Here is a 15,834-nt window from a genome sequence, read left to right as displayed (position 1 = left end):
ATATCTTGTTTTGTTAGTCTTGATTCGCTATACTGTTAACTTTTAATAGAGAGACTTGATGGCATGCACTTATAAATATATGAAAATCTCTGAAGTAACTTGATATAAGTTGTTAATTGTAGGTTTTGGCTCACTTTACAGGACAAATTTAGAGTTGACTGTTGTAAGTATAGTGTATAGTTAATGTTCAGTCAATTTATTCTGCTCATGCCCTAAAGAGTAGTAGTGTGCTTATGATCAGAATTACTCAAATGTTGGCAGTAAGAGCTTGACAAGTAAAGAAAAGATATTGTCTGAAATGATTAATCTAATCAAACAGAGCTTTTAAATAATACCAATGAGCAATTTATATTTCTCATAAGAATTTTGGAAAAAATAGCAATATATGTTATGAAAGTACCATTTTTAATACGAACTTATCACTTTCCTTTGCAGTACGTCTCCTACCATTAACTGGAATACTGGTTCTGCCATACCTCTCATGCAGTGGTAAAAAAATATATACTTTAGGTTCTCCCACTATAAAAAAAAAAATTGTTTGATGGATGGTAACAGCTTTGCATGTTGTCACTGGTACACAAATTAATATGTAGAACATGTACTAACTCCACAAAAGCTGAAGTACACACACTGTTAATTGCGGGTCTCTTACAATTATTTTAACTTACCACAGAATGTTTTTAATTGCTGCATAGATAAATATTTTAAGGCTGGAAAATTTAATTTTAAATTACATATTCTATTAAATGTTTTCTAATTTATTTTGTGTAACTTTATGCTATTCTGAATTTTGATAGTTACAGGGCAGATAAAAATATTACTGTCAGTACAGGTTGAACCTCTCTAGTTCGGCACTCCCTGGTCCGGCAACATCTGTGGTCTGGCATAGGCGCCGACTCTGTAGGTGGTCCAGGGCACCCACGGGGAAAAAATAGTGGGTGTAGAGCATCCACCAGCGCCAACTTCCCCCTTCTGCCCTCCTTCCCCTGAGCCTCTCGCGCACCAGCAGCCCCGTGCTTACCAATTCTTCCTCCTCCCTCCCAGCACTTCCAGAGCACCGCGAACAGCTGATTCACAGCGTTCAAGCCCCGGGAGGGAGGGGGAGGACCCGGGACCAGCATCAGAGCCCCCGTGGAGGGGGCTGGCGGCCAGGACCCCGGGTGGCAGTGGGGATCGCAGGCGGGGGATCACTCTGGGTGCAATGCCTGGGGGTGCTGCAGCACCCCCTGCATCCCTGCTTTCTCGCACCTATGGAGACCCGCTGGCACTCTGCATTGACCTCCTGTGGTTTGGCATATTCTCTGGTTTAGCACCGGTCAGGTCCCAAGGGTGCCATACTAGAGTGGTTCAATCTGTACTAAACTTATCATTACAGACCTTAGTATCATTCTATCCAGGGCCGGCTCCAGGGTTTTGGCTGCCCCAAGCAGCCAAAACCAAAAAAAAAAAAAAAAAAAAAGCCGCGATCTGCTGCGGCAATTCAGCGGGAGGTCCTTCACTCCCAGGTGAAGTGAGGGACCATCCGCTGAATTGCCGCTGAATACCTGGACCTGCCGCCCCTCTCCGGATGGCCGCCCCAAGCACCTGCTTGAGAAGTTGGTGCCTGGAGCCGGTCCTGATTCTATCACCTGTTTCAGTAATAAATTATAGATTGCAGTTCATTTTTTCCTCAAAAGTGTTTCCTGAAAATCCAACAATTTGCCTTTCTCTCATTCTGAAACTAGTTATTGCCCTGAATATATTTTAGATGTTGTCAAGTATCAGTGGGTAGCCGTGTTAGTCTGTATCTACAAAAACAACAAAGAGTCTGGTGGCACCTTAAAGACTAACAGATTTATTAAGCTTTCGTGAGTAAAAACCTCACTTCAGGTTTTTACTCACGAAAGCTTAATAAATCTGTTAGTCTTTAAGGTGCCACCAGACTCTTTGTTATATTTTAGATAGTTTCTCTTCAGAAAAATAAGGAATATAGGGAAAACCATCTTTGGTAAATGTTACCCACTACTTTCCTAAAAGGAGGGTTGTTGTTTAGTGATTAGAGCAGGAGAGTGGTTGGGATTATTAGCATTGGGAAAGTCACTGTGAGTATTATTATTATTTATTTGTATTACTGTAACAGCTAAGAGCCCTAGTCATAGATTAGGACCCCCATTGTGTTAGCTGCTGTACAAACACAGAACGAAAAGGCAGTCCCTGCCCCCAAGGAGTTTACAATTTAAGTATAAGAAAAGAGACCACAAATGGCTACACACAGGGAATAAAAAGGAAACAATGAGACAGAATTAGTCAGTATGATAGGCAGTGGTCTCTGCAAGCCAACAATGTAACCGTTTTTTAGGCAAAAGTTCTCTGTGTCTGTTTATGCCATCTATAAAATGGGTATCATAGAATATCAGGGTTGGAAGGGACCTCAGGAGATCATCTAATCCAACCCCCTGCTCAAAGCAGGACCAATCCCCAGACGGATTTTTGCCCCAGATCCCTAAATTGCCCCCTCAAGGATTGAACTCACAACCTGAGTTTAGCAGGCCAATGCTCAAATCACTGATCTATCCCTACCTACCTACCTTACAATGTATGTTGCAAGTCTTAAAATTTGCAACGTGATTTGAAATGCTTCTACTGAAAGGAGTTGTATGTTAATTATTGCTATTGTACCATCCATAAATTTCACATGTTAGAATGTGAACCTTTGAAAACTATAAAATTATAAAAGTTTTAAACTCTTTCTGTGATATCTATAGACATGTTAGTAGGGTGACCAGCTGTCCCGTTTTTAAAGGGACAGTCCTGTTTTTTGGGACTTTTTCTTATATAGGCACCTGTTACCCCCCCCACCCGCTGTCCCGTTTTTTCACAGTTGCTGTCTGGTCACTCTACATGTTAGTATCATGAGGTATTAAAAATGTGTACACTCTATCTAAGTTTTAGTCACAAGTTTTTTCTATTTAATTTTACTTTTGGTTGTTGAAATATTTATTCTTAGTCAAGTTCTTGTTTTGCATGAAAGAGAGAGATCTTACTCGGTTTACTTCCACTGGAGTTTGAAGCTTTATGTTGCCTTAATTTAAATGAGAGTATACAGTGCCAATTCAGGATACTTTCTCCATTTTTTGAATGAAGCTTGGATTGTTTGTACTGTAGTTCAGCTGGAAGGAAACTTCCGATTAGTGACTGATAAAGACGGTATGCACTTCCATCAATTGGTCACTAGGGAGTGATGGGGTAAAACTGTAAGAACTTCAGTGGTTTGCATTTATCAGATCCATGTGTCAGCACATGTAGCTCCAAAGTGGAGATTTCAAATAATTACCTCTTTTCTTCTGTCCTTGTGTAGCAAACAAATATGTTGTATTAACTGTGACTTTAGAATAGTGTTAGTAGCAGCACAATGAGTACTGAAGTCCTTCTAAGGTTATATTTTGAGCTGCTGTTGGTTTGTAGCACTTCATACAATCATTCATAAAAAAATAAAATGAAGAGCTTCTGTGTTGCACAAGTCTACAGGATCCTCAATCCAGATTTATAGCACCAAAACTGTCTATATTTTAGCTTTTTTTATACTGAAATTTTAAAAGATACAGAAGTTATTCACATAAAAACTAAATGATAAAATCAGTATAGAAGAAGTGCGTTAATTTGCACTAATGTCTGGGAGACTTGCAAATTACTGAATTGGTGAATAAGTTTAAACAAAAATAGCAAGGATAATTCATTGCAAAATTTATAATGATTTGTTCACACATTTGACGTGTAATTTGGTTCGCATTATTTTTACATACACGTTTTGCAGTACACTTGTAAAAGTAACATAGTCTTCATAATATCCACTCAGAGCTCTGTATTTTCTGGGGGAGGAAACAGCACTGCTTGTGTGCAAATTATGGGGTATATAGATTAGCAAACTGCAAATTAGCAAGGTTCTACTCTGTGACTTAAACAAGAGACCATATTATTATTTAAATCATAAGTAATATTCAGTGTATATGTAGACATGTTTTGAATGGAGGAATGATTAAGTATTCATAGATGCTATCTTTAATGCCTAAATCTTGCAATAAGTGCTATGTGGGAAGATCCCTGCATCTGAACAGAGTCTCGGACTAGTAGGCTCTATCCAGCCAAAGGCCCATGCAGAGCTCATTGCAGGATCATGGCCCAAAAATGCATTATTACTTTATTAGCTGCAAGAGTGTTTTGAGCCTTCTAAACAAATGCCAGTGTACTATTATATATGTTTATAATGGGGTTTTGTAATGTTTGTTTCTTATCCTCTAGGTTTAACACTTTGTCATGCACTATATATTTAATCCACACAAAAACAATAGCAATTAACAATAGAAAAATGAATTTATTTCAGAAACCTGTTTCTCAGCATTTAAGGAAAGTTTGCTAAAGGAAAAAAATTGTAAAAACTTTGTTAGTCACATTAGCTATGATACGAATCTCTGAATCTACAATAGTGACAGCATGCTAAAAGATTTAGTTTGTTGTTTCATTGTGGTATGGAGATTTTATAAATAGTAATTCTTAAACCCTAATTGAAGTACTTTATCTTCAATAAATAGTTTATAAAGATTTAAAACATTTTCTGCTGTTTTTAACAATGCCTAAAATTATAAATCCCGTAGTGATTAACCTTATGTGAATGTACATTTTAAAATATATGTATATTTATTGTCAAATTGCATACTGTCCTATTACAATTAAAATGGCTAAAAGGTGATGGGTATGTCATTAATCTCAACAATGTTTTGGCATGGCTTATTTTTGTTTTCAGTCCTTTGCTCCATTTTACTATATTCTGATTTTTAATTCTCCGGTGCTATTTTGATGTTACACATTCTGTTTTGGTAAAAAGATTTTTTGTTAATTTTACAGGTCCACCTTCAACCCTTCCTCTAAGCACTCAACCCTCCAGTGGCAGCTCCACTCTTTCCAAGAAGAGACCACCTCCCCCACCCCCTGGACATAAAAGAACCCTCTCTGACCCACCAAGCCCGCTACCTCATGGACCCCAGAATAAGGGCCCAATTCCTTGGGGTGAGTTGTAGAAATGCAAAATAAAACAAAACTTCAGATGGGTGATGTATGTTACTTGCATCTCTTAGTCAGTGATATCTTTCCATTGTTGGTATTGCTTATATATTTTGTGGAATTTCAGAACAGTTCTATCCTCAAATAAATCCCCAGGCTCTCTGTGATGTTGCCTGTACCAGTCCAGAGACTGCAGGGTTTACATCTTTCTGCCAGTAGGAGGATGTAAAAAACAGATTAAGTATTTGTATAACAGGATACTTTACTGAGAAAAACTTTATAGAAACATTTATTACAGACCTATCCAGATAGGCCCTTTCTTTTCATAGTAAAGACTAACTAGCCCAGTCAATCTTCTGCTTCTATTTGTAAATCCTGCCTACTCCTGATAGCTGACACTCTTAAAGGAATTCCTTTGTCATGATAAAGACAAATCTTTTCTGAGGGAAAGCTGCCACCTTTCATAAAACCAGCCCCAGCACATCACATTCTTCTTTAGCCGAAAGCCAGGTCTATAATACAGACCTATATTAGTTTCACTACATTGCTCAGGGGTGAAAAATCCACACCTCTGAGCGACATAGTTATATTGACCTAACTGACCTCCCCTCCCTAGTAGACAGCACTATGTACATAGCTACCGCCTCTCAGGGAGGTGAATTAACTATGCTGACAAGAGAAGCTCTCCTGTTGGCATAGTAGCATGTTCACTAAAGCACTACAGGGTGCACCAGCAGCATTGTACAGTACGTGAAGAGAAGCGCTTAGAAAAAATGAGAAGAGGAATTGGTGTAAAGCAAAATGCTATGGTTCCCCCTTTTCAACCAGATTGGCTAGTCAGAGTTTGACTTTGACTAGTAGAAATTGATAGTCTTGCATTTTCTTTCATGTAATCTTGTTTACTTACATGGAATGTACAAAATCTCTGTTTCTCCGAACGCAGGAGGAATCAAGAACAAGAGGAGCAGTTTCTTACGTTACTACCTCATTGGCTAACAGACCCAAAAGCTCACTCCCTCGCTTTTTCCAGTGTCATGCTGTGCTCGCCGGCTACTGCTGGGCTTTCTCGTTTTTTTTCCTCTGCGTCTCTCTCTGTCCGGTCTGTTTTCAGTTTCTCTGTGTTCTGCCTACATACACACAGACCACAAACAATACTCGGCAAAACTCTCTGCCCACACAGTCCAAATTCCTGGGCAGATTCACAACACCTGATTTTTTTGGTTTGTTTTTGTTTTTATTATAGGTAAATATGCATGTATGCAAGAGACAATAAATCAAACCTCATTTAATATTTTGATCAACCATTTAAAAGAGTCTGTAGACATTACTGACAGATACTAGTGAAAGTGTCTGGCACTGATGATACATTGAGTCAGTGTTAAAAAAAAAAAAAAAAAATCTATACCAAGAGAGATGTTTCAGTCCAATGGCCACTGAACAAAAAATGCCTTTTCCAGTCAACACCATTTCTTCTTAGATGGGAGGGTTCAGATTAACTTATCCTGACAGTTATATTGATTGAAGGATGTGTTCACACCCACTCTCAAAGTCTTGTGATTGATGCAGTCATCAGTATCTGTCAGCATAATGCTATGTGCAGTAAACATTTGATACTGCTGCAAGTAAATACAGATTGATGTATTTTTCTGGGGTATTTCCAAGTGACTATCACAGATGTCCCAAATGTTTTTTTTTCTGCCAAATCTAGCTTTTTGGACACAATGCATCTCAGGCCCATGTGATTTTACTTTGCACTGAGTCCAGCTGGCAGGACTTCCCTAAGCCCCCTTAACTTTAGGATTTAGGTCCAAAAAATGTTTAATGGGTCACTCACACTTTACTCAGATTGCTATGGCTGTCCCATTCTAAAGCTAAAATCTCTGACAAACATAAAAGCCATATAATTAGTCCAGTCAGCAACCTTTGGGCTTACACTAGATCCCAGTCTGATTCCAGTACTGATTTGTCTGTCATCTGTATTTGAGACTCAGGACAGATTCCAGTATGAGAGATGAAAAAGCCCAATGAAAGTGAAAGTTTCATATACTTCTCTGTTACATTCATCTACTTTCTTAAAAACTTGAGAAGTGAAGAGAGGCTTTGCAGCATGCCCTGAAGCACGTCCTTGGGCTATTTCAGGACAAAGTGGGGAGTGCATTCATAGATTGAAAGGCCAGAAGGGGCCATTGTGATCATCTAGCCTGACCTCCTATATTACACAGGCCATAGAACTTCCACATAATAATTCCTAAATCATATCTTTTAGAAGACATCCAATCTTGATTTTAAAATTGTCAGCGTTGGAGAATCCATCACAGCCTTTGGTAAATTGTTCCAATTATTAATTATTCTCCCTGTTAAAAATTTACACTTTATTTCCAGTCTGAATTTGTTTAAATTCAACTTCCAGCGATTCGATTGTATTATACCTTTCTCTGCTAGATTAAAGAACCCATTATTAAATATTTGTTCCTCAGGTAGATGCTTATAGACTGTAATCAAGTCACCCCTTAAACTTCTCTTTGTTAAAATAAATAGATTGAGCTATTTCAGTCTATCATTATAATCATTCTTGTGGCTCTTCTCTGAACCCTCCCCAATTTATCAACATCCTTCTTAATTCTGGGCACTAGGACTGGTGTAGTATTCCATCAGCGATCGCACCAGTGCCCACTATAGAGATAAGGTTACCTTTCTACTCCTGCATAAGATTCCCCTGTTTACACATCCCAGGATCACATCAGCTTTTTTGCCACAGCATCACACCGGGAGTTAATGTTCTGCTGATTATCCTCCAAATCTTTTTCAGTCATTGCTTCCAGGAATAGAGTCATTTCCCCACTTTGTAAGTATGGTCTACAATTCTGTGTTCCTAGATACATACATTCACAGTTCGCCATATTAAAACGCATATTGTTTGGTTGCACCCCATTTACCAAGCAATCCAGATTGCTCTGAATCAGTGACCCATCCTCTTCATTATTTACCACTCCTCCAGTTTGTGTGTCATTGCAAACTTTTATCAGTGATCACTTCATGTTTTCTTCCAGGTCAGTGATAAAAATGTTAAATAGAATAGGGCCAAAAACGATCCTTTTGGGACCCCACTGGAAATATACCTGTTCAGTGACAATTCTCTGTTTATATTTTGAGACAATTTTAGCCAATTTTTAATTCATTCAATGTGTGCCATGTTCATTTTATATCATTCTAGTTTTTTAATCAAAATGTTGTGTGGTACCAAAATCGAACGCCTTAGAGAAGTCTAAATATGTTACGTCAGCACTATTATCCTTATTGACCAAACTTGTAATCTCATCAAAAAAAGCTATCAAGTTAGTTTAACAGGATCTATTTTCTGTAAAATCATGTTGATTTGCATTAAGGACATTACCCTTCTTTTATTCTTTATTAACTGAGTCCTGTATCAGCCGCTCCATTATTTTGCCCAGGATTGATGTCAGGCTGATAGGCCTATAACTACCTGGGTCATCTCCTTTACCTTTTTTAAAAATTGGCACAACATATTCCTTCTTCCAGTCTTGTGGAACTTCCTCAGTGCTCCAAGACTTATTGAAAATCAACATAATAGTCCAGTGAGCTCCTCAGCCAGCTCTTTTAAACTCTTAGATGCAAGTTAAATGAACCTGCTGATTTAAAAAACATCTAACTTTAGTAGCTTCTGATACCCTGAGTTCTTCTTCGAGTGCTTGCTCATATCCATTCCATTAGGGTGTGTGCGCGCCGCGTGCACGATCGTCGGAAGATTTTACCCTAGCAACACCGGCGGGTCGGCTGTGGAGCCCCCTAGAGTGGCGCCTTCATGGCGCTGAATATATACCCCAGCCGACCCGGCGCCCCCTTAGTTCCTTCTTACCGCCCCTGACGGTCGTTGGAACTGTGGAGCGCGGCATAGCTGATCTCCACTCTCCCTAGCGTACTTAGTCATTCAGAGTTATAGTTATAGTTGTAGTTATAGTGTTTATAGTTCAATAGTTTAAACTTGTTATAGTTGTTATTATAGTTTAAGGGGTTAAGGGGGTCGTCTCCCCCTTTCTTCCCCGGCCGCGGTCCCGGGCTCATGCCCAACGCTCCCGGCTTCAAGCAGTGCGCCTCCTGCGCTAAGCCTATGCCAACGAGCGACCCGCACGACTCCTGTTTGAAGTGCCTGGGAGAGTCCCACCAAACAGACAAATGCAAGATCTGTAAGGCCTTCAAACCAAGAACCAAAAAGGAGCGGGACTTTCGGCTCAGGCAACTCCTAATGGAGGCGGCACTTAGCCCGGACACTCCTTCCACGGGCCAGACTCCGACGCCTAGCACTTCGGTGCGCAGTGCCCCGGCGGCACCGGCTATGACGACCACGCGAGTGGCGTCAGACAAGCCTCCCCGGCACCGGACCTCGTCGGCACCGCAAACACAGCAAGTGCCGCGGCGCCGGTCATTATCCCCAGGGCATAAAAAAGCCCATAAGACGGGGACGTCCGTGCCGAAGGCGCCGGCTCCCCCAGTGCCGGGGGTAGAGCCGCGTCCGCCGGTGGAGCAACGGAAACAGGCGCCTCCAGCACCGTCGACTCCGGCGCCGAGGCCGTCGAGTCCGGTACAAATAGCGTCTCCACCGAGGCCGGCGGTGATACAGTGTCTCCCGTCGACTCCGGAGACCTTCGAGGCGGCGAGAGACTTGATAGCTCTCACGGAGCCGGCACCGCCTCAACCACCGGCACCGACTGCACCGCTGACTCGCCCGGTACAGTCAAGAGGGAAACCTGCCTTGATGCGCCCTCCATCACAAGGGCTGGAACCTCGGCGCCGATCCAGGTCCCGAAGCAGGTCCCCACGCCGCTCGCAGTCCCGGCACCGAATATCGCCTCGGCGCCGGTCGTACTCGCGGTCAAGATCTTCTTCGCGGCACCGCTCTACGTCTCGGCACCGATATGATCGTCGGCACCGGTCAACGTCGAGACGTAGTTCTCGGCACCGCCACGCTCGACGCTCGACGCCGAGGGGCCGATCCCGGCACCGGGCATACTCTAGGTCCTCGTCGAGGTCCAGATCCGACTCCCGGCACCGACGAGGTCATCGGCACCGGTCGCGGTCCCGGCACCGATCGCCGGCACCGCACAGAGATAGATCATCTCCGGACCGGCACCGTGCGGCACCGCAGACCACGGGGATCGTTTCATCTTGCGCGGCACCGCCATGGCCGTCAAGATCGGCATCTCGCTCATCGGAGGACCTGTCGAGATCGGCATACCCCCCTCAGGGACAGGCCGAGGAACGAGACTTGGGCCATTGGCAGGAGAGGGCAGAGGACCACCCTCATGGACCATCTCACTGGTCGTTTTGGACCCCGTGGGCGTACCACCAGGAGCAAGGGGCTTCACTACCATCGACCTCTCGCTCGGGTCACTCGGCCAGAAGGGCCCCAGAATCCACCATCTCTCGGCCTCCGCCTGGAGGCGTAGAGGCTTCTGTGTCCACACCACCCGACACCGTGGACCCAAGTACAGGTGACGCTCAGACCCAAGACCAGGGGGACCGGGCCCCCCCCTTGGATCCACTACCGCCGGAGGCGTCCTCCTCCTCCTCTCCGGATGAGGCAGTGGCGGGCACTTCATGCACGGGTCCCCCTCCGATAGATCTTCGGGCTCACCAGGATCTCCTCCGCAGGATGGCCCGTAACATGGACCTGCAGACGGAGGAGATAGTGGAGGTGCACGACCCGATCGTGAATATCCTTGGATCGGATGCCCCATCGAGGGTGGCGTTACCCTTGATCCGCACGATCCAAACGAACGCGAATACGATATGGCAGACTCCTGCCTCCATTCCACCCACAGCGAGAGGGGTGGAAAGGAAATACTTTGTCCCATCTAAGGACTATGGGTACTTGTACACACACCCCCAACCGTGTTCACTAGTGGTGGAATCAGTGAATGCACGAGAGCGCCACGGCCAGCAGGCTGCAGCGCCAAAATCAAAAGAGGCTAAGCGGCTTGATCTGTTCGGCCGTAAGGTTTACTCAGCCGGAGGGCTACAACTTAGAGCGGCGAATCAACAGGCGCTACTGAGCCGCTACAATTTCAACTCCTGGAACTCTATGGGGAAGTTTAAGGAGTTGATTCCCCAAGAGTCCAGGGAAGAGTTTGGAGCCATGGTCGAGGAGGGTAAGAAGGTGGCTCGGACCTCCTTACAGGCCTCCCTGGATATAGCGGACTCGGCCGCAAGGACCCTGGCCACAGGTATCGCTATGCGCAGGACCTCCTGGCTCCAAGTCTCGGGTTTGCCCCCTGAATTACAGCAGACCCTACAGGATTTGCCCTTTGAAGGACAGGGGCTGTTCTCGGAGAAGACGGACTCTCGATTGCAGAGCCTCAAAGACTCCAGGACAATCATGCGCTCCTTGGGGATGCATGTTGCGGGTCCCCAGCGCAGACCATTTAGGCCCCAGCCTCAACGTTTTTACCCCCCTCCACCTCGCCAGAGACAGGACCCTGCCAGAAGGCGAGGGCGAGGTGGTAGGAGAAGATGGGCTGGCCCTCAACCCGGTCAGAACCAAGGGCCACCAAGACCACCTTCAGGTCCTAGACAGAACTTTTGAAGGTGCGGTCGAGGACGGCGCCCCAGTCATCCCCCAGGATCCAGCTCCCTCCTTTCGGGATCGCCTCTCCCACTTCCACCGTGCTTGGTCCCTTATAACTTCGGACCGTTGGGTCCTCCGCACGGTGGAGAGGGGATACGCTATCCAGTTTTCTTCTATCCCCCCCTCCCACCCCCCTTCCCCGTCCCTCTTCAGGGACCCTTCTCACGAGCAACTTCTTATACAGGAGGTTTCTACGCTCCTTGCCATGGGGGCCATAGAGGAGGTTCCGATAGAGTTAAGGGGCAGGGGATTTTATTCCCGTTACTTCCTGATCCCCAAGTCCAAAGGAGGTCTGCGGCCCATCTTGGACTTGCGCGGACTCAACAAATTCGTAGTAAAGTTGAAGTTCCGCATGGTCTCTTTGGGGGCCATCATCCCTTCCCTCGATCCTGGAGACTGGTTCGCCGCCCTCGACATGAAAGACGCATACTTTCACGTTGCAATTTACCCGCCTCACAGACGCTTCCTGCAATTCGTGGTAAACACGGTGCACTACCAATTTGCTGTCCTTCCCTTCGGCCTATCCTCGGCCCCAAGAGTGTTCACGAAATGTATGGCTGTCGTGGCAGCGTACCTTCGTCGGCAAGGGGTACAGGTGTTCCCGTACCTAGACGACTGGCTGGTGCGCGGTCGCACCAAGGAGCAAGTTCAAGCTCACGTCCACAGAATAGTGCACACATTCAACGAGTTGGGCATCCTACTCAACAAGGACAAATCCACTCTAGAACCTACCCAGAGAATAGAATTCATCGGCGCAGTTCTAGACTCCAGACGTGCACAAGCCATCCTGCCAGACAACCGCTTTGGCACCATCACGAACCTCATTCAAGGGCTCAAGGCCTTCCCAACTACCACGGTGAGGTCGTGCCTTACCCTGCTGGGTCACATGGCTTCCTGCACGTACGTAACCAGGCATGCCAGACTTCGGCTTCGCCCGCTTCAAACCTGGGTGTCATCAATATACCGTCCACATCGAGACAGCCTGAACTTGGTGGTCACGGTCCCGAACTCGATCCTGGCCTCCCTCACCTGGTGGCTAGATCACAATGTGGTCTGCGAGGGGATGCCATTTCACGCCCCACAACCCTCTCTGCACCTGGTCACAGACGCGTCATCTCTGGGTTGGGGCGCCCATCTCAACGAACACCATACCCAGGGCCTGTGGACTGCATCCCAGTTAGCCCTGCACATCAATGTTCGGGAACTGATGGCGGTACGCCTGGCGTGCCAGGCATTCCTCAATCTCCTACGTGGCCGCTGTGTGTTGGTTCTCATCGACAACACCACGGCCATGTTTTACATCAACAAGCAAGGAGGAGCACGTTCGTCAATTCTATGCCAAGAGGCCATTCGCCTGTGGGACTTCTGCATCGCCCACTCGATCCATCTCACGGCATCGTTCCTCCCTGGAGTCCAGAACACTCTAGCGGACCGACTCAGCAGGTCCTTCCAAACGCACGAGTGGTCTATCCGTCCGGACATCATACATTCCGTCTTCCAGAAGTGGGGGTTTCCCCAGATAGACCTGTTTGCATCCCGAGACAACAGGAAGTGCCACATGTTCTGCTCCCTACAAGGTCGAGCTCCGGGCTCCCTCTCGGATGCGTTTCTCCTTCCCTGGAAAGACCACCTGTTTTATGCCTTCCCTCCGTTTCCTCTGGTCCACAAGGTACTGCTCAAATTGCGCAGAGACCAGGCACAGATAATTCTGGTCGCTCCAGCGTGGCCGAGACAACATTGGTACACCACACTGTTGGAACTCTCGGTTCAGACACCGATCCCGCTTCCATTATGTCCGGATCTCATATCTCAGGACCACGGTCGGCTGCGTCACCCCGACCTGCAATCACTCCACCTCACGGCGTGGCTGCTCCATGGTTCACCCAGGCAGAGCGGCAATGCTCACACTCTGTCCAACAGATCCTGCTGAGCAGTAGGAAACCCTCAACACGGACCACGTACCTGGCCAAGTGGAAACGGTTCTCCTGTTGGTGCGAACAACGAGCCACGTCCCCGTTGCAGGCACCCATTCCTCTCATATTGGAATATCTCCTCTCCCTAAAACAACAAGGGTTGGCGATATCTTCAATTAGAGTTCACCTGGCCGCTATATCGGCCTTTCACCCAGGGGAACTCGCGTCCTCGGTATTCTCTAACCCGATGGTTGTTAGATTCCTCAAGGGCTTAGACCGGACGTACCCGCAACAGCGTCATCCCGTCCCGACGTGGGATCTCAATCTGGTTCTCTCCAAACTCACAGGTCCTCCATTCGAACCACTAGCCACCTGCTCACTTTTGTACCTATCCTGGAAGACAGCCTTCCTCGTAGCCATCACCTCAGCAAGGCGAGTTTCTGAACTCAGGGCGCTTACATCCGAGCCCCCTTATACAGTTTTCCATAAGGATAAAGTGCAGCTTCGCCCACATCCTGCCTTTCTCCCTAAGGTGGTTTCTCCATTTCATATCAACCAGGACATATTTCTCCCGGTCTTTTATCCCAAACCACATGCCACTCGCCAGGATCAACGTTTGCATTCCCTGGATGTACGAAGGGCCCTGGCCTTCTATATTGACCGCACAAAGCACTTTAGAAAGACGACGCAACTCTTCGTTGCAGTGGCCGACCGAATGAAAGGCTCACCGGTCTCCTCACAACGCCTATCCTCCTGGATTACGTCTTGCATCCGGACTTGCTATGACCGGGCAGGTGTCTCAGCACCGCACCTCACCGCTCACTCCACGAGGGCCCAAGCCTCCTCGACTGCTTTCCTGGCACATGTTCCGATACAGGACATTTGTAGAGCGGCGGTTTGGTCATCAGTCCATACGTTTACAGCCCACTATGCACTAGTGCAGCAGTCCAGGGACGATGCTGCATTCGGGTCAGCGGTTTTGCACACAGCAATGTCTCACTCCGACCCCACCACCTAAGTTGGGCTTGGGAGTCACCTAATGGAATGGATATGAGCAAGCACTCGAAGAAGAAAAGACGGTTACTCACCGTTGTAACTGTTGTTCTTCGAGATGTGTTGCTCATATCCATTCCAAACCCGCCCCCCGTCCCCACTGTCGGAGTAGCCGGCAAGAAGGAACTGAGGGGGCGCCGGGTCGGCTGGGGTATATATTCAGCGCCATGAAGGCGCCACTCTAGGGGGCTCCACAGCCGACCCGCCGGTGTTGCTAGGGTAAAATCTTCCGACGATCGTGCACGCGGCGCGCACACACCCTAATGGAATGGATATGAGCAACACATCTCGAAGAACAACAGTTACAACGGTGAGTAACCGTCTTTTTTCAGAACCCAAAGCAGTGGTAATTTAACTGTTTCCCTCCAGGTGATGTCAGGAATAAATCACACCTCCTCCGTCTTATACATGATTGATACAAACCAAAATGCTTTTACCTAAAACTACTTTTTAATTAGGTCTCAAGCGTACGCACACACACACACACACACGCACACACACACACGTATATATCTACTGTGCCAGTAAATTGAGTATTCCAAACATTTATAGTTACCGAAAAAGTCTGAAATTGTTTCAAGAAATCAGCAGCCAGGCTTCAGGTGGCCCCCTCCTTCTGTCTAGCTGCTGGGGAACTTAGGTGTCAGATCCTTTCCCAAGAAAAAGCTTCCTCTGACTGCTCCAAAGATCACTTTCTAACTAAACTTTTTATAAATTTGCTCCTGACAAAGCACATAAATCATAATAGCCCCTAATAGGCTAACAATTTCCATAGCAACAGCCAATAACAATTCAGTATTCTTATCACGAAAGCATTTCTAGTCATAACAATAAAACTTACACGTCAGAGGCACCTAAAACCAAGGCTGTCGAAACATTCCTTCTATTTTCATGGAAGCTTAACTCTTTGTCCCAACCTCCCATTCTGATTAGCAGAACTGCAAACATGCAGCTGAACGGCTTGCCTCTCACAGTCCTAAAACTATTTCTAGCTATGTGATGATTGGGTTTTAGCTGACAGTGTTTGAACATACAAAGTGGAAAGAATGTCAAATTCAGTGGCTACACTTCTGGCTAACATCCTCCAGAGATACTAATGTGTTATCATCACCATGTGATGAGACTGTATCATCAGTTTTTCCCCAAATACAGAACAGAAATATTTATTGAACACTTCTGCCTTTTCTG

General features: G+C 46.0%; 1 protein-coding gene across 3 annotated transcripts in view; it reads left to right on the top strand.

Annotated features, from left to right (window-relative positions):
• Nucleotides 1-15,834, top strand: part of ASAP1 (ArfGAP with SH3 domain, ankyrin repeat and PH domain 1) — a 293,429-nt gene that overhangs the window by 255,870 nt on the left and 21,725 nt on the right. For 2 of the 3 annotated variants that reach the window (XM_034763623.1, XM_034763624.1), the window contains 2 exons: nt 436-489; nt 4,882-5,043. In XM_034763623.1, coding sequence (XP_034619514.1) covers nt 436-489; nt 4,882-5,043 — 216 coding nt within the window. The remainder of the gene's footprint in view (nt 1-435; nt 490-4,881; nt 5,044-15,834) is intronic. The other variant, XM_034763625.1, reaches the window with a different exon arrangement.

Source organism: Trachemys scripta, chromosome 2, assembly GCF_013100865.1.
Source record: "Trachemys scripta elegans isolate TJP31775 chromosome 2, CAS_Tse_1.0, whole genome shotgun sequence".
Classification (NCBI taxonomy): domain Eukaryota; kingdom Metazoa; phylum Chordata; order Testudines; family Emydidae; genus Trachemys; species Trachemys scripta.
Note: the sequence above shows the minus strand (reverse complement) of the source record. Positions and strands in the feature narration are given on the sequence as shown.